Source organism: Chiloscyllium plagiosum, unplaced genomic scaffold, assembly GCF_037043375.1.
Source record: "Chiloscyllium plagiosum isolate Xiang-an unplaced genomic scaffold, Cpla_swu_hap1 HiC_scaffold_33, whole genome shotgun sequence".
Lineage (NCBI taxonomy): Eukaryota > Metazoa > Chordata > Chondrichthyes > Orectolobiformes > Hemiscylliidae > Chiloscyllium > Chiloscyllium plagiosum.
Window position 1 is genome coordinate 7,023,875 of NW_028270171.1, and position 19,115 is coordinate 7,042,989.

A 19,115-nucleotide genomic window follows, 5' to 3' on the forward strand; every position below is an offset into this window, starting at 1 on the left:
AAGATTGCCACTTGAGTAAATAAACTGGGTAATTCCCCCAACACAAATTGATTGTCATACACAGTTATGTGAGACTGATTTTAGCAATACTTTTTTAGAGGTATAGAATGGTGGGAGTGATATTTAGCCATCCCTAATTTTTGTGCATTTTATGAACTATGAAAGAGTTTAGCTACCTTAACTTGAGTGATTGCAGCCCTCCATTGCCCATGGGCTCCTCCCATGTTGGGACTGGACCCCCAATCCAAGGATGTTACATTAACAACTTTAGAGGGAGAAATTGATTCTCCCTCTAAGAAACCGTGGCAAATATGGTGAGATTTTGGAACTGCCATGGAGACAAACTCCATTTGGTTGATTGTTGGAGTTTCTAACACAGGCTTCTCAGATTTCCTCGACTAGGTGACCACCATTGACTAGGTTTGATCTTGCAAAGAAGTGACCCAATGCTGGAGTCATTGGGAAACTAATGCCCAGATCACCTGCAACAGTTTTGTTCTGGCAAGAAAGTTAGATTCTGAGAACTCTGACAGCACAAGGGAAAATCACTAAAGAAAAATCTTGTATGTAGGTAAGCAAAAAAAAAAGAAGTTGCTTTCTCTCCACAGTTATTGCTAGAAATACAGAGCTTTTCTCTCCCCCTGCCACCCCCCAGCAATTTGACTTCCAGCATCTGTAGATCATTGTTTTGAGATTAAGACAAGTCGGTTTTCTCAGATTGGAGGGCATCCTGTAAATCTTGGATCATAACAGGATTCACTAATTGACCCTGAATATTTAGATACAGTGATCCCATTCCACAATGTGGATAAATCCACAACTTGATCAATTCATCCACAAGAAAGAAAAACCCCAATCCATTGGGGAATTGTTTATTTAGTAATTTACAATATAGAGCCCAGGACACTTCGTGTATTAGAAGCAGCAGCTCTACAAGTTTCTCCACTTAGTTCAATCCCTGCAGTCAGTTCAGTCACTCTCCCCCAGGGTGAGCCTGTCAAACAGGTACTCTCCCAGGCCTTTCTCAGGGGCTCCCAGTCTCTTCAGGTTGGTGATGTGATCTCCCAGCTTCTTGATCATCTTCACTTGCTCATCCAAGTAGTGTCTCTCCAGGAAGTCACACAGCTGGAAGGCAAAGAGAAAATCTGATTATGTCAAGATCAGCTTGACTTTTCTCCAAGACTGGTATTCTCCTCAATAATGGAGAGTGGACAGTTAAGTGATGTGACAGATTGCTGAGGAGCCTTTAGAAAGTGCTCAGATCTGGGTTACACCAGAAGCGTGGTCCACTCCCATACTGCACTCACCACCATTTACATAAAATTGAGAGGCTAAAGGACCAAATGTCTTATCCATTTAAGACAGATCCCAGACATAAATACATCAGGAACTCACATGAGGGTCCGTGTGGTCAGAGGAGAGTTTGTGCAGATCCAGCAGACTCTGGTTCACATCCTTCTCCAACTGCAGAGCTCTCTGCATTGCCTCCAGACCATTGCCCCACTCATCCTGCTCTGGCTTCTGGAGGGAGGGAAAAGTACAATGGTCACTTTCTTACAGGTCAAGTTCAGTTTTAGTGGATGAAGCAATATGGCTTATAGCATTATGATTAATTGGAATTGAATTGCTTTAAATCCACATTAGATTGGCAGTAATTGTGCTAGACAAATAAGCATTTAAATCAAGTTGCTTCAAATAATATGAAGTACAATTGTTTAATCTAGGAGAGATTAGTCAAACCCAACCTTGACATCCTGCAGGAGGACTCGGCCTCCACGTTGATTCTGGAATTCCATCAGTTTCTCAGCGTGTTCCCGTTCCTCATGGGACTGCTCCTTGAAGAACTCAGCAAAGTGACGCAGGGCAACATCATCCCGGTCAAAGTAAGAGGACTGGGGATAAAGTAGAATAGATTTCATAATAAAATTACAGCATGCAGCACGATTGTCAACCACTTTAAAACATGTTTATTTGGCATGTCGTACCTTTGGGATGCAAGCCCTGGGCCTCCTGGCTCAGGAGTAGGAGACACTACCACTGCACCAAAGGAGCACTTAGTTCCTTTATTAGTAGTGAGATCTAATTCACTTGTGAACGTTAGTGAGCTTTACTTGTTTAAAAAAAAAAGAGATCTATTGGAATTACCTTCCATGTAAAGTACAAATTGAACTCATAACTACATAGATACACTGGCACCTGATATGGAGAGCTTCTCAGCTTTATCTCAAATAACAGGAAATTATCCTACATTCTGGGACAACATCCACTCCTCAAGGATTCTCCTATGATATTGATCAACACAGCTGACCTTACTGAGAAATTATAAAAGCAGAGATACCTACATTTCAAATTAATACTTTAATACAAGCCACTTCACTCATGCATAGTCTTGGAATCTTGGTACCAGAACCCAAGAGTTTGTAGTGACACTAAAATTCACAACAGTATGACAGTTACAACTCAGTGAATGGAGTTGACATTGAATCAGTGTATCAGTCTTCAGTTAAAAAAAAAACAACAGACATTTTCTAGTTGTAGTCAGCGCAGAGCAAACTTTGCCCATGTCAGTAAGACAAAAGCAAACAGACATTCATCCAGGTTTATACTCATTACATTAGCAAAGGCAGGAGCCAAGATAGTTTCAGCTTTAAAGCTTTGCATCAGGGTGTAGCGACAACAAGGAGCAATCACATCAATGTTGCGAATCATATTTTTGAAGTAGCTCAATTCTCAAGAAGAAAAAAAGTTCAGGTTAGTGTTAAATTGGAGAAAATCCAACTTTTCCACAATACTTTTGTTAGAAGCACAAGCCTCACCATGGAGAGGTAAACATAGGAGGAATAGAGCTCCAGGTTGATCTGCTTGTTAACAGCAGCCTCACAGTCCTTGTGGTAGTTCTGACACACTTGGGAGTCCATCTTCACTATTACCCACACAACTCTAAAACTAAGCCTCTCTCCCCCTAGCTGTTGTATTTATCTTCCTGGAACATCCTGCACTGAAACAGTGGTGACTTCACCAATGATGATTGACAAAACCGAATAGCCAAACAGAATCTCTCATCAATCCAGGCACCAATGAACAAAGGGGACAGAGGTGGGGGGGGGGAGGAGGGTCAAGACCCAGAGCCAATCAGAGCTTTGAAATGTCAATATTTGGGATATTAATCTTGATGAGGTCACTGCTTTTAGATTAATAGGTTCTCAACTTCCAACGAGCTGGTTGTTTACAGCTAGATAAAAATGGAATGATTTTTTAAAAAATTACTTTTGAAGTGCTTTTTCATAACCTGATCTGACCCTTTTGCTTCAAGTGGCTGTGTCACTGAGATCTCATATGTTGACTTCTGGTTTCATTTTAGAAGGGTTTATTCCTGGATTAAGTGATGAGATGTGCTCCCTTGGATTAACTTTTGCTTTAGGTGCACCAGACAGAGCAACAGTGATTCACATCTGGAACTGTTAGTTACGTGACAGGCAGGAGCTTCCAGGGAGAAATACCACCAACAGACACAGTCAATCCACATGAACAGAAAATGCAATCAGATCTTGATACCCGTTTGAGATGAAACAAGAATTCAAGATGCAGTGAACGTCCAATGGTCACAATGGGCTTTGACCAAACTGACAGACATCATGTGGTCACCCAATGGTCCCCACAGGCTTTGATGAAAGCCTATGGTTGTACTGGCTCTGGGGGCAACTATTGATTGATCCTTCCCACAGGAACTGCTTCCAATCAATATCTACTTGTGGGCATGGATTAAAAAATCAAAGTGGTAAGAAGCATAAATTCTTATTGATGAACTTCTATAGAATCATCACAGAATCACTACAGTATGAAAACAGGCCGTTTAGCCTGACAAGTTCACATTGTCCCTCCCAAGAGTAATCCACCCAGATCCATTCCTGTACTACTCTACAGTTACCCCTAACTAATGCACCTAGCACATCCCTGAACATGATGGGCAATTTAGCATGGCCAATTCACCTCACCTGAACATCTTTGGATAGTGGGAGGAAACCGGAGCACCCAGAGGACACCCACGCAGACACAGGGAGAACGTGCAAATGTTGCACAGACAGTCACTTGAGGCTGCAATCAAACCAAGGTGCTGGCAGTGCTAACTACTGAGCCATTGTGCCCTATACAATGGCAAAGATGAAATATGACTGCAAACATAAAAGAATGCAGGGACTTAAATCTCATATTCTGATGGCAGTTCTCAAGAAGAATGTAGATTATCCAAATGGCAATAGTTTGGGAGGTTGGGGTGCGGGGAAGATGCAACAAGACCTGGGTCTCCTAGAACACCAACTGCTGAAAGAAACATGCAGGTGCAGCAGGCAGGGAAGACAGCAGATGGCCTGTTGGCATTTGCAACAGGAAGATGAGAGTATAGGAGCAGGGACGTCTTGCTGGAATTGTACAAGTTATTGATAAGACCATACTCAGAATGGTGTGTGCAGTTTTGGTCTCATGATGAATATTCTGACTGCAAATGGAGTTTAATACAGGTCTTGCATTTTGGAAAGTCAAATCAAGGTAGGAGTTTTATGGTGAATGGTAGAATCTTAAGGCGTATTGTGGAACAGAGGGACTTTGAAGTTCAGGTTCACAGTTCTCTGAAAGTGGAGTCACATGTAGACAGGACAGTGAAAAATACTTTTGGCATACTGGCCTTCATTGGGTAGAGCATTGAGTATAGAAGTTGGGAAGAAATGTTGCATTATACAGGACTTTGGTGAGGCTACACTTGGAGAATTGTGTTCAATTTCAGGCACCTTGCTATGGGAAGGATGGTATTAAATTGGAAAGAGTGCAGAAGAAATTTAATGGTCTGAGTTATGGGGAAAGATTGGACAAATGAGGACTTTTTTCTTTAGAATGTAGGAGACGGAGGAAAAATCTTACAAAAGTGTATAAGGTATAGATAGGGTGAATGCACTCAGTCTTTTTCCCAGGGTTGGGGAATCGAGGAGAAAGAATAAAAGGGAACCTGAGGGTCAACCTTTTTACAGAAGATGGTACGCATACGGAATGAGCTGCCAGTGGAAGTGGTTGAAGTGGGTACATTAACAAAACTTAAAAGACATTTGGACAAATACACAGATAGGAAAGAATTAGAAGAATATGGGCCAACTGCAGGGAAATGGGGTGAGCATGGATGGACATTTTGGTTGGCATGGACTGGTTTGGACCAAAGGGCCTGTTTTTGTGCTGTAGGGCTCTATGACTCCAATAAAAATTACCAGATGGCAGGACTGAATGAAGGATAGCTGGATCATTAGGACTATATATACACACTGGAGTTTAGAAGGTTGGTGGCGTCGATAAGGGGAAGAATGCCGGAAGCCCATGAAATTATAACAGGGCAAAGAGATCTTGATCAATAGGGTCAATGGGCTAAAGAGTAGCAGATGGACTTGATTTTGGATAAGCATAAAGGTATTGCATTTTGGTAAAACAAACAAGGGCATGACTTATACAAGTAAAGTAGACCCTTGGATAGTACTGTAGAACAGAGACCAAGGGACTCTGATACATAATTCTTGGAAGTTTGCGTCACATGTGAGTTTCTCATGTTTCTCACATATTGTGTCTTTTCTTTACCCAGGGAGTGGTGGGGTCATGGAATGCGCTGCCTGTGGGAGTGGCAGAGTCAGAATCATTGGTGACCTTTAAGCGGCAATTGGATAGGTACACAGATAGGTGCTTAAGCTAGGACAAATATTCGGCACAACATCGTGGGCCGAAGGGCCTGTTCTGTGCTGTGTTGTTCTATGTTCTAAGGCTTTTAAAGACATTTAACATACTTGCTTTAATTGCACAGTCGTTTGAGTATAGGAGTTAGATCATCATGTTGGGATTGTACAGGGGTTTTTCCTGGAGTACTTTGATCAGTTCTGGTCACTCTACTACAGGAAGGCGGTTATTAACGTGGAGAGGTTTCAGTAGAGATATACCAGGATGCTACTAGGATTGGAGGCTTTGAATTACAAGGAGAGGCTGGAATAGAGGAGGTTAAATAAACTCAGAGGGGTGTAGATAAGGTGATTGACAGGTGTCTTTTCCTAAGACTAGAACGGAATTTCAGACTGGGGTCATTTTTTTATAAAATTACAAGAAAGTTTGACTATTTTTGTGAAACCACCAGATTAGTTCATACATGGAATGAACTGCTAGGGGAAGTGGTGAATGCAGATACAGTTACAATCTTGGCAAGGCATTTGTATAAGTTCATACAAAAGCTATTGGAGATGTATGAGCCAAGAACAGATAGAGGGGACTGGCTTGATTTGGAATTAGTCAGTATGGACTGAAGGGTCTGTATCCATGCTATATGGATATGACTAGATCATGTTAATGCTGTGAGAAAGTTGTCTTGGTAACTGAGCAGTCAGGAACCAGACATCTCTAACAAGATGCAAGATGGTCATCTAGGACTAAGATGAGAAATTTCTCCACCCTAGAAAAGCATCCACAGATTTCCCCATCACTGCAGTGGAAGCCAAAACACAGGGTCAGAGGAAAAATAGACTTAAGGGTAAAGATACCAAAAAAAGGTAGATAGTTGAATGCTCAATCATGATTGTGTTGAAATAGTCAATGGACCAAGTGACCTTGTTCCATTTTCTAGAGCCCAAGCAACAGTCCAAGATTAGATTGTAAAAAGGCAACTTACATTAAAAGAGTCTTTCAAACAATGCTCTTCGGCATCGAGCTGGGACCCAGAATTGGCAGATTGAAAGAGTGATCTTAAATTGTTTCTATTAATGCATAGATGTTGGTTCCAAATTAAAGAGGCACAAACAAGTAAATATTAAGTGTTTTATTTCAAGTTGCACATTCCACAAAGTCCAACTGAGAAATACAATAGTTCAGTCACTCTCCCCCAGGGTGAGCCTGTCAAACAGGTACTCTCCCAGGCCATTGTCAGGGGCTCCCAGTCTCTTCAGGTTGGTGATGTGATCTCCCAGCTTCTTGATCATCTTCACTTGCTCATCCAAGTAGTGCCTCTCCAGGAAGTCACACAGCTGAAAGAGGAGACAAAGATTAGCCTCAAGGAACAAACCATGCAGCTGAAAGTGATGTCTATTACAGATGTGACAATCTCCACCACATTGTGGAGGGGGAGAGGTGCACTCTGGGATATCTTTTGAAAGGCTGATGGTTTTCAGCCTGCAGGAGGCAGGTAGATGGTAATTGGAATCTCCCCCCAGAGAGTACACAAACAGATCATTTCCTGCCAAATTTGAGAGAAAAAAATGAGAAACTCACATGAGGGTCCGTGTGGCCAGAGGAGAGTTTGTGCAGATCCAGCAGACTCTGGTTCACATCCTTCTCCATCTGCAGAGCTCTCTGCATTGCCTCCAGACCATTGCCCCACTCATCCTGCTCTGGCTTCTGGAGGGAAAAGACAGACAGAATTAAAGTTAAAAAATGCACAAGGGAAAGGAGGATGAAAAGTTGAAAATGAAGGACTTAAGTATTGTATTAAGCCAATAGAATCAAGTTGTTTCAAATTAAACAGTTGTTTAATCTAAAAAACAAAACCAACCTTGACATCCTGCAGGAGGACTCGGCCTCCACGTTTATTCTGGAATGCCATCAGTTTCTCAGCGTGTTCCCGTTCCTCATGGGACTGCTCCTTGAAGAACTCAGCAAAGTGACGCAGGGCAACATCATCCCGGTCAAAGTAAGAGGACTGGGGGGGGGGGGGGGGGGGGGGGGAAGAGCAGAATTTCAAGTCACATCTGATCTTAATAGGCAGGAATTAGTTCCTTCACTAAATTTGCTTCAGCAGTGAAGGTAATTGGTTAACACCAAACCACAAATTAGCTTAAGTGTTTACTGTTGGACATCAGGAGTAACCCCAGTTTGTGAAGTTATTTAGTCATCACGTTGAATAGATGACTGGTGCTTTCTATTTTCAATATGGAAAAGAGCTATCCCACCCACCCTAGAGACAATTTTCTTAGCTCCACTAAAAGGATGGGGAAACTTGCTTCCATGTCAGAAAGATTGATCCCTCAGGAACCATAAGATACTGCTCACTTGGCAAGAGGTTACTGTTTAGAATTGACTGGCATGTTTCATACATTCAACTGATGGCAAAATGCTTCAAATTCAATTGATGCCCAAATTGAGAGATATTATTAGGTTTGTAGAAAACCACACAATCAAATATACCAATTTCACATGGTATTGGTCAAGGACTTAACAGGATTCTTATGATCTTTTGAAGGTCATAACATTAGCAGAGAGCTACACCTTTTGCACCACCACACCCAATAGGCAGCACTTTCTCTTCATAAAAACCTAGGCAGCAGCTGAAGTATTTTAAAAGAGATTAAACTTAATTATAGAGCAGCTGCAACTAGGTAGAGTCCACTCACTCTATGGAAAAAACTAACTGTCACTCAGCAAATAGAGAGATCTCCAAGCAGCAAAAACTAAGCTCAAAACCACTTTGTTGAAAGAGAGAAACTTCAAAAAGCAGCACCAAAGAACACAAATCCCACCATGGAGAGGTAAACATAGGAGGAATAGAGCTCCAGGTTGATCTGCTTGCTAACAGCATCCTCACAGTCCTTGTGGTAGTTCTGACACACTTGGGAGGCCATCTTCACTATTCCTGCTCACTATCAACTAGACTGAGCCTCTTTCTCACAAGCTCTTGCATTTATCCTCCTGGGACATCCTGCACCTAACCAGGGAATGATGTCACCAACCAATGACTGACAATCCCTGATAGCCAATTAGAAATCTCCATGAATCCAGGTACCAATGATCAAAGGAGTTGGGGGAAGAGCAGGCAGTGCTGTGGGGAGAAGTTGAGGCCCAGAGCCAATCAGAGATTGGGACTTGGAGAGATTTTGGATTGATAGATCCTGTACCCAGCCGAAAGCAGCTGATATTTTTTTCTTTTAAGTAGAGAAATAGGAATGAATGGAGCAAAAAAAAATGTTATTTCCAATGAAACACTTTCTCTCAATTTGACCTAATTTGGTTTTTTGCCTCATGCAGCTGTGACCTCTGTGATCCCATAGATTGACGTCAAGGTGGTTAGGTCCTGGATGAGATGATGCAGCTTGTCTCTTTGCATCAAAATTCTGGTTGTATTTATTGTTTGGAGGCGGGTAAACTCAACCTTTGGACAACCATCATTGACATCATTTTGTATGAGATTGCTGGAATCTTGCTTATTGTGGAGTAGGCTTGCAGCCATCATCTGATGTGAGTTTTGATCCCAGTAGGGTGTTTTATCCAATGTTGCAATACTTATGATATCTCTTGTAACAGAAGAAGCTCAGTGCAGTTGTGGTATTACAGAAAATCCAACAGTTAGTTATTATGTATAAGCACTGTATCTAGAAGCACATGAGTGGCTGGCTACAGCACAGAACTGCTTCAAGTAGTGTGTCATGCTTCAGGCGATCCTCAGTAAGATGGAGTCCGAAACCTTTATACCCTTGGGTCATATGGTATGATACAATGGTGAGATCCTAAGTGTGTCTTTTAAAGGGGTAATGACTGTGAGCCATGATACAACAGTATGCTCCTTTTACATTGAGATCTAATCTTTGTCAAGTGTTGCAGAGGAATATCACTAGGCAGGGCTCATGAGAAGAGGCTCATTTTAAATAAGAAGAGTGTAAATAAGATGTATCTTAATGCACGATGACAGAAATTGTTTCAGTGAGGATGGTAGGTCTGTCCACTGCTCAATCCAGGGCTGCTCAACCAATCCCCACCCAAGTCCTTATGACATCATTAAATTGGATGGCGCTTAAGGCACGGTGGCTCAGTGGTTAGCACTGCTAGCTCACGGTGCCAGGGAGCCTGGATTCGATTCCAGCCTCAGGCAACTGTCTGTGTGGAGTTTGCTTATCCTCCCCGTGTCTGTGTGGGTTTCCTCCGGGTGCTCCAGTTTCCTCCCACAGCCCAAAGATGTGCAGGTTAGATGAATTGGCCATGTTAAATTGCCCATAGTGTGCAGGGATGTGTAGGTTAGGTGCATTAGTTAGGGGTAAATATAGAGTAGTAGGGGAATGGGTCTGGGTGGGTTACTCTTGGGAGGGTTGGTATGGACTTGTTGGGCCTAATGGCCTGTTTCCACACGATAAGGATTCTATGATCTTAATGCTATGCTCAGCATTTAATCTTTCAGAACCTTTGACAAGCTTCTTTTTTCATAACAAACCTTTATGCATTCTCATGTATACTTACAATTACCATGACCCCATCTCTCCCCAAGGCATATTCAGGCAATCTGGAGGTTTCAAAATCTATTCATTCAAAAAGTGATCTCTTCCAATTTGGAGGATGAGCAGAACTTTGCTTTGAGGACTGCTGACCTTGATTCCACTAGATGCCCTTTTATCCCTTGGCAGATTTTTGTCATCTGAACTCTATTTGTGCTGATTGGATTAGAAAACATTTCTGCTAAGATTATGCTTTAAGAGATGTGTTTTGTCCTGCTTTCTTGTATTGAGGGTTGAGAGAGATTGGGGAATAGGTGCTGAGCAGTCAATGAGAAGATAATCAACTTGTGAGGCTTTGGGTTTTTTTTAAGTAGTTGGAACAATAGAAGCAGCCTGAATGGGTGTGGTTGAGCCCCCACCCACAGAACCAGGGAATGTTAGTTGCTGTTGAAGGCTCAGCAGGGTTGAAAGCAGCTAGGGTTGGGAAAAGCTGCCACATCTTTCTTTGCTACAGCTGAAAGCTGAAGTTCTTTCTCTCTCAGAATTGCCTTTTGATGTTCTTTCCTCCTGGATTGGAGAACTGCATGTGAGACAATCTGTTTCCTAAATATGCCTTTTGCCAAGGATATGTTTATGGCATGTTACTATGTTGGAACAGTTAATTAGTAATAATTGCTGTATCTGTTATTTTGTTAAGCATTCCAATAGTTACCGGTAGGCTAATTCTATTCTATTCTATTCTTCTGTGGTATTTCAATTGTAATATTTGACCAAATTGTGTTGTGCTTAACATAGAGTAGTTTGACCAATCAAATTTCAGCTGGAAAGCAGCACAACACATTTATCTTTAAAATCAGAAAAAGTGAGGGTCTAGACTACCTTCTTAATATATTTGGAGGGAGTCTGGTCCGGTCCATAATACTATGTACGCCAATCCTACGTAGTCACAGATTTCCATCCTATGGACAGTCTGAAACAATTCCCTGATAATTGACCTTATTAATCTCAGCAGTTTCTCTCTTTTTTGGGTTCCATAAAAAGTCTAGGAAGCTGAATGACTTCACTTGCAGGTTGTCCAGCAACTGTTTATTCAATGATTAACATTTCCTTTGGATCCATACCTGGTTGCTCCATGACTTGTTGTAGCCTCCCTTTAAAGACACTTGGCATAATTGACTATAATTTGACTGTTCACTATCAGTTGCAATTCCTTTACTACTTGAATAATGTACTGCTAGGATCTCTTTTGGGGCCCTGCCACCATAAAGATCTATTTTGGGTCCACTGCTGTTTGTCATTTTTATAAATGACCCGGATAAGGGTGTAGAAGGATGGGTTAGTAAATTTGCGGATGAAACTAAGGTCAGTGGAGTTGTGGATAGTGGCAAAGGCTGTTGCAGTTTATAGAGAGGCATAAATAAGCTGCAGAGCTTGGCTGAGAGGTGGCAAATGGAGTTTAATGTGGAAAAGTGTGAGGTGATTGACTTTGGAGGGAGTAAGAGGAATGCAGAGTATTAGGTTAATGGTAAGATTCTTGATAGTGTAGATGAACAGAGAGATCTCAGTGTCCATGTACATTGATCCCTTCCAGTTGCCACCAGGTTGATAGGGTTGTTAAGAAGGCATACGGTGTGTTAGCTTTTATTAGTAGAGGGATTGAGTTTCAGAGCCATGAGGTCGTGCTGCAGCTGTACAAAGCTCTGGTGTGACCGCACTTAGAGTATTGCATACAGTTCTGGTCACCGCATTATAGGAGGAATGTGGAAGTTTTGAAAAGGGTGCAGAGGAGATTTACTAAAAGCTTGTCTGGTATGGAGGGAAGGTCTTATGAGAAAAGACTGTTTTTGTTAGAGAGAAGAGGGTTAGAGGTGACTTAATTGAAACATATAAGATCATCAGAGTGTTAGATAGGGTGGACAGTGAGAGCCTTTTTCCTTGGATGGTGATGACTAGCACGAGGGGACATAGCTTTAAAGGCAGTTTCTTTACTGAGAGAGTAGTAGAGGTGTGGAATGGCCTGCCTGCAACAGTAATAGACTCGCCAACTTTAAGGTCATTTGAATGGTCATTGGATAGACATATGGATGAAAATGAAATTGTGTAGGTTAGACAGGCATCAGATGGTGCAACATCGAGGGCCGAAAGGTCTATACTGTGCTGTATTGTTCTATGTTCTATAATGTTCTACAAAGGCAGCCTTTGTGTGGAGCCACAGAAAATGGGGGAGATACAAAATGAATACTTTGCATCAGTATTTACTGTGGAAAAGGATATGGAAGATATAGACTGTAGGGAAATAGATGGTGACATCTTGCAAAATGTCCAGATTACAAAGGAGGAAGTGCTGGATGTCTTGAAATGGTTAAAGGTGGATAAATCCCCAGGACCTGATCAGGTGTACCTGAAAACTCAGTGGGAAGCTAGAGAAGTGATTGCTAGGCCTCTTGCTGAGATATTTGTATCATCGATAGTCACAGATGAGGTGCCAGAAGACTGGAGTTTGGCAAATGTGGTGCCACTGTTTAAGGGCGGTAAAGACAAGCCAGGGAACTATAGACCGGTGAGCCTGACCTCAGTGGTGGGCAAGTTGTTGGAGGGAATCCTGAGGGAGAGGATATACATGTATTTGGAAAGGCAAGGACTGATTCGGGATAGTCAACATAGCTTTGTGCGTGGGAAATCATGTCTCACAAACTTGAAAGCTATAGAGAGAGGCTGAACAGGCTGGGGCTGTTTTCCCTGGAGTGTCAGAGGCTGAGGGGTGACCTTATAGAGGTTTACAAAATTATGAGGGGCATGGATAGGATAAATAGACAAAGTCCTTCCCTGGGATCGGGGAGTCCAGAACTAGAGGGCATAGGTTTAGGGTGAGAGGGCAAAGATATAAGAGACCTAAGGGGCAAGTTTTTCGCGCAGAGGGTGATACGTGTATGGAATAAGCTGCCAGAGGATGTGGTGGAGGTTGGTGCAATTGCAACATTTAAGAGGCATTGGATGGGTATATGAATAGGAAGGGTTTGGAGGGACATGGGCTGGGTGCTGGCAGGTGGGACTAGATTGGGTTGGGATATCTGGTTGGCATGGACAGGTTGGACCGAAGGGTCTGTTTCCATGCTGTTCATCTCTATGACTCTATGTTTAAGACCTTCATTCACAAGTGAATATTCAAGTGTGAAACGTGTCTACATTTTCTTCTTTATTTGTGTTGCAGAGTTGCTTGTATTATACCCTTAACCTTACATGGTATGCCTCCTGGACCATGTAGTTGCACTATTGTGGATTGCAAATAGTATTTTTCATCCATAGTATATGATCTGATAATCCTGACCTTAACTCTAACTGTAGTACAGTAACACTTGTTGGCTTGTGCATGGACAGGAATTGTTACTCACCAAAATGTATTGGTTGGATTATCTAGGAATAAACTGGATGATTCTTCAATTGCAAGTTGCTTTTGCTCATGAAATACTTTTGACCCTTTGCTGCTCTGTATCTAATGATGATGTGCTACTTATGGAAATAGCTAGTATAGTGTCATAGAGGTGTTCAGCACAGAAACAATTCGTCCATGCCGACCTGATATCCAAACCTAATCTAGTCTCGTTTATCAGCACTTGGCCCATATCCCTCTCGACCCTTCCTATTCAGATACGCATCCAGATGCCTGTTAAGTGTTGCAATTGTACCAGCCTCCAGCACTTCCTCTGATGGCTCATTCCATACACACACCAGCCTCTGCATGATGTCTGACACTAGAGTGAATTTGCACAGTTACTGCCTTTGCTGTTTGATTTCAAATATCTCTGGACAAAAAAATGTGTGTCTAGGAAAAGTTAACACCACCAAAATTAACAGCTGACTTTAGCCAAACCTGTGTGGGAGACCTCACAGCACAGGATCAGATAAGTGCATAGTGTTGGGGTACAACCTTGCTGTAAATATCTAGTAGCGAGTCAAGTCAGATCTTTCTTGAAGAGATAGTTTCCCCTTGATTAAATTTTAAAAGTATATTCCATAAGGACTAGGTTAGCCTGGAGCAGTGTTTTTATGGAACAATAAGACAGTGCTATTTTCTGGGTCTGTAGATTGTGAAGGTGCAAAGATGGCCTTTAGTAGAGTGGGGTACTCTTCCTGGCAAATGTGGGAGTTTGGGGAGAGTCTCCATTGTTACTGATGGGTTGTGCAGTAAGTGTCTTTGTTTGCAAATCTTATCAGATTGTCTCTAATTGCTACTCCAACCGATCCATGTAATGAGAAATTTACAAGAGTTGGAGGTTTGATAGATGGCAGGTATAGGAAGAGAGAAAAGCAGCAAATACAGTCAGATAGACAGGTTAACTCCAGAAAAGGTAGGCAAGTGGTACAGAAGTCTCTTGTAGATATCCCATTCTTAAACAAGCTATTGTTTTTCAGATAGTTTTTTTTTTAAAAAAACTAGGTAGGCACTATTTATGCCAATAAGGTTTCTTCGTTTCATAGCATTGAGTCTTGGTTTCTGCTATGTAGCTTATTCTCTGATCTGACTTCTCATCTGTCTCTTCTACTGTAAGTGAATAGATTCTGCCAATCTCCCATGATAAGTTGGTCTTCTCACTATTGTGGTATCCCTGAATTATGCCCCAATCCTCATCTGAAAGGCTTTCCCCAAAGTCCAATCGCTGTTGGGCTACAGTAAGTCTGACCAAGATTCATCAGTAAGAACTCTGCAACATGGAAATGGTGATGGATTTTACAAACCTTAAACTAGTAAGCAGCATTTTTCTCCCTCCATAGGCTTTTGGCCTATTATGAAAGCAAGATATCTGCATTTCTGAAATGTTTGTAAACAGTTTGGGACAGATGACGAAAGGCAGAATGTCAAACGCATCACATTTCTCAAAGTCCTAAATGATCTCGGGTACTGGATAGTTACACCTGCAGCACAAAGCTTTGCATCTAGAGGATGGAATGGGACAGGGAGAGATACAGAACAACATGGAAAGATGGATTCTCATTTTTGTTAAACATCATCCACTCTTGAACTGTGCCAATGGGAGACAGTTGCAGCTACCGTCTTGTTTAAAAACTAGTTTCAGAATGCATTTAGGGCAAGGTAAGGTGAAATCATTATTTCCTTCAGATTTAAAGGAAGAATCCACTTTGTGTAGGGACATGACCAGAGAATACAACTCAACAGGGAATCATATCACTCCAAGATGTGAATGGAGCTCAAATCAGAAGATTTGACAAACATCTTATTGCTTGGATAAGATTATTTCTAAGCAGAGTTAAATTTTCTTTCATGAGGCCATTAGAAGCTTATTCCTGGTCAACTAAGGGGTTGCATTTAGCAGCTGGGGCTCGGAACAAACCAGAGAAGGGGCCAACAAACAACATTTCGTTCCCAGCAGTTAGCTTTCTAAGGGCATTCCTGGCACAGTAATGCTCTGACCTCTCGAGGCAGAGGCCTGGGTTCACAGATCTGAACCTGACCACTTGTACCATAAAAGGGCAGATACACCAAGAACAAGCCACAAAATAGTTCACCTTCAAAAATTAAAGAACAGCATTTTAATTGTAACAGGGCACGTCTTTCTAGCAGAGAGAGTTGCCAGTGTGGCTGGAGAAGGAAAGAGAACCTTGTACTGAACTACCTGGGAACAAGCCGGAGGTTCACCAAACGCCCACAGAGTAAGCATTAGTCAGCTTTTTTGACTATGGTGACCCCACTGAGCCAACCTGTTTACTCCAGGCTTGGCAGTCTTTTCCATGAGAATCCCTGTTTGTTTTGCTGTGCTCCTATAAAACCACACAAAGCAGTTTGTAAAGCCAAGGTCAGTATTACATGACATGCCCGTTAGTGACAACTACTGTTCACGTCAAGGGATGAGGTTGAGGTTGACGTTGAATGTTAAGATCAAGGAGAGAACTCCCAGTGCACTAAACTATGCCTCAAAGTTGCTGTACCATTTCAATCCTGGTGTTATGGGGAAGGAATCCAAAATGAGGCCATACTTAGTCCTATATGGAGCAGTTTATTTACAGTTTATGCATAGTCACAGTAGTGCCCAGGTCTCAGATACGCCAAAAGATCTTTTCTCCATTTTACTCAAACAGCTCAGTCCCTGCAGTCAGTTCAGTTCAGTCACTCTCCCCCAGGGTGAGCCTGTCAAACAGGTACTCTCCCAGGCCATTCTCAGGGGCTCCCAGTCTCTTCAGGTTGGTGATGTGATCTCCCAGCTTCTTGATCATCTTCACTTGCTCATCCAAGTAGTGCCTCTCCAGGAAGTCACACAGCTGGGAAGAAGAATTTTATTTTTTAAAAAAAAAACCCAACAAAACTGACCATCCTCCAGTCCAGGAGGAAGAGACAGATGCAATTTCAATTTGATCTATTGGAAAGATAAAACAGTATCAGATCCCAGATCATGGGGTTAATGTTTACCACAGAGGCCCATGGAATTGAGACATGAACAAGGCTATTCAGAAATAGACACCTTTTGATTAAGCTCAGAGCAACCATTCCAACTGAACCGAGCACATGAAGTGCTTCAACATGAGAAACTCACATGAGGGTCCGTGTGGCCAGAGGAGAGTTTGTGCAGATCCAGCAGGCTCTGGTTCACATCCTTCTCCATCTGCAGAGCTCTCTGCATTACCTCCAGACCATTGCCCCACTCATCCTGCTCTGGCTTCTGCGGGGGGGGGGGTAGAAAAAAAGCAGACATTTCACTCAGTTGGATGAAGGTTAAAAACAAACTAGATATTTACAAAAGAAACAATGAGATTGCTACATTAAACTCATTTAAAAAAAAATTAAATGATGAAGAGACCCCAGGCCAGAGGCCACTCATTCCAGTAAACCCAACCTTGACATCCTGCAGGAAGACTCTGCCTCCACGTTTATTCTGGAATGCCATCAGTTTCTCAGCGTGTTCCCGTTCCTCATGGGCCTGCTCCTTGAAGAACTCAGCAAAGTGACGCAGGGCAACATCATCCCGGTCAAAGTAAGAGGACTGGGGGAAGAGAAGGCGAGAATTGAAATTACAAAGCTGTGTCATGAAAGATTTTCTTCCCCAAAGAGAGATTTCTTTCAGATACAAAGACACTTCATTATTGGTCACAAGTATGAATTATCATTGACCCCTCACTTGGTTACAAGTCAAGCTCTTAACCTGAAATTACCATAATCCCCAGGATATCCACACAGCAACAGCTCCTACAACCCATCATTTAGGAGGGGAACACCAATCTGTCCATTCAGATGGATTGACAATTTCAAATATAGGGACAGCTAACCATTCTCCTGGTTACTAATTACACTACAGGTCTTATTGAATGGATCTGAGCATTCAGCTTAGAGGGCTGAAGGGCCTGTTTTCTTTGTTCTTTATTAGCAGGAAGACCATGTTGTGCATAACTTGGTGCTTCTGAACTTCAGGCACAAATGCCTAGTAACTACACTAAGAAAGCAATTTGTAGGATACAAAGCACTTTTGGCCAACCCAATATAGTAGAAGCTACATTCTTCCCATTTTTTAAAAACCAACATTAATCAGAACTGAATGTCTCTGTAGAGAGACAGAGCAGCTAAATAAGCTAGCAGGAATCTGCCAACATTTCACTTCAGCACCCTAATGAGCATGCTTTGATGCCCAACAAGTACTTGGCCAGGGTGGTAGTAGTCTGTTGAGAATGCAGATAACAGTGAAGTGGTTTGCACATGAAGCCTCAATAAAGGGAAGCTGCAGCTAAATGCAGTCTATTCAATATCACCCTGTATTTCACTCCAGAAACACCCACTGCACAAAGACCTGTCCCTACACCTCATCCCCAGGATCAAAAGAAATACAATTTACATCCAATCCATTGAAATTCCAATATTTCAGAACACAGCACCAAGGAGCATCAAGCCTCACCATGGAGAGGTAAACATAGGAGGAGTGGAGCTCCAGGTTGATCTGCTTGTTAACAGCATCCTCACAGTCCTTGTGGTAGTTCTGACACACTTGGGAGGCCATCTTCACTATTCCTACTCACTATCACCCAGACAACTCTAGAACTGAGCCTCTCTCCCACAAGCTCTCCATTTATCTTCCTGGGACACTGTGCACCCACCCAGAGAGAGGCAGCACCAATGATGATTGACAATCCCTAATAGCCAATCAGAAATCCTCTATTAATCCAGACACCACTAAACAAAGGAGAGGTGGATGTGGAGGAGGAGCTTAGATCCAGAGCCAGAGATCTGGAATACAAAGAGGATTGGGAAATTTTTCTAATTGATGTCACTGCTTTTCAATTCCATGCCATTTTGCAACTCTGAAGATGAGTCACCAGATAACAGTCTGGAACCACAACTTTGAATTTAGTCATTTCTCCCTCCAACTCTATTTTGATTTAGTCCCTACCCTCCCCTTCACTGTTTTGATCACACAGCACTGCCCTTTGATGTGAAGGGCAGTGTTTGTCACTGGCCACCCGGGTGTTTTCCTATCATTCTGGTGGTGGAATTTGAATAAAGATTGGTGCACTTTGTGTCTTTCACTGTGTCTCACACCTGCACACACACACCATGGGTGCTGGGGAAAAATAAGCACGACCGCACTTAGGTGGTAGTTTGGGGGTAAAAAAAATAAAAGAGGACATCAAATAAGCACTACCGCAGTTAGGCGGTAGTGTGGGGGTTAATTAAAAAAAAATGAATTTAGTGATAATTTCTCACGTTTTGCTGAGATGGATTATCCGAATGAGGGGCTGTGAAGCTGATACAATACCTTAAACAAACTGACTTGCCTTGAGGTGATTTCTAACCAGCCATTGGACAGAAAAATGGAAATGTGAGGCTGAGGGGGAGTGAACGTGACTGTACCCAATGTCACCCACAGACTCGTCCCCCATTGGCTGCTGTGGGGTTGGGGACAGACT

At 42.4% G+C, this 19,115-nt stretch overlaps 3 protein-coding genes across 3 annotated transcripts; all 3 read right to left on the reverse strand.

Annotated features, from left to right (window-relative positions):
- Positions 1-856: 856 nt before the first annotated feature.
- Positions 857-2,957, reverse strand: LOC148141196 (ferritin heavy chain, oocyte isoform-like). The gene is made up of 4 exons (XM_087978080.1): positions 2,817-2,957; positions 1,746-1,892; positions 1,396-1,521; positions 857-1,125 (listed from the first exon to the last, which is right to left on the reverse strand). Exons 1-4 carry the CDS (start codon positions 2,916-2,918, stop codon positions 970-972), a joined length of 531 nt encoding a protein of 176 aa, XP_087834206.1. The 5' UTR covers positions 2,919-2,957; the 3' UTR covers positions 857-969.
- A 3,924-nt stretch (positions 2,958-6,881) lies between these two features.
- LOC122546413 (ferritin heavy chain A-like) lies at positions 6,882-8,627 on the reverse strand. Its single transcript, XM_043685131.2, has 4 exons — positions 8,526-8,627; positions 7,562-7,708; positions 7,282-7,407; positions 6,882-7,037 (listed from the first exon to the last, which is right to left on the reverse strand). Exons 1-4 carry the CDS (start codon positions 8,625-8,627, stop codon positions 6,882-6,884), a joined length of 531 nt encoding a protein of 176 aa, XP_043541066.2.
- Positions 8,628-16,328: 7,701 nt separating this feature from the next.
- LOC148141197 (ferritin heavy chain, oocyte isoform-like) lies at positions 16,329-18,208 on the reverse strand. The gene is made up of 4 exons (XM_087978079.1): positions 18,107-18,208; positions 17,057-17,203; positions 16,757-16,882; positions 16,329-16,484 (listed from the first exon to the last, which is right to left on the reverse strand). The coding sequence occupies exons 1-4, from the start codon at positions 18,206-18,208 to the stop codon at positions 16,329-16,331; spliced, it is 531 nt and encodes a 176-aa protein (XP_087834205.1).
- Positions 18,209-19,115: the final 907 nt, after the last annotated feature.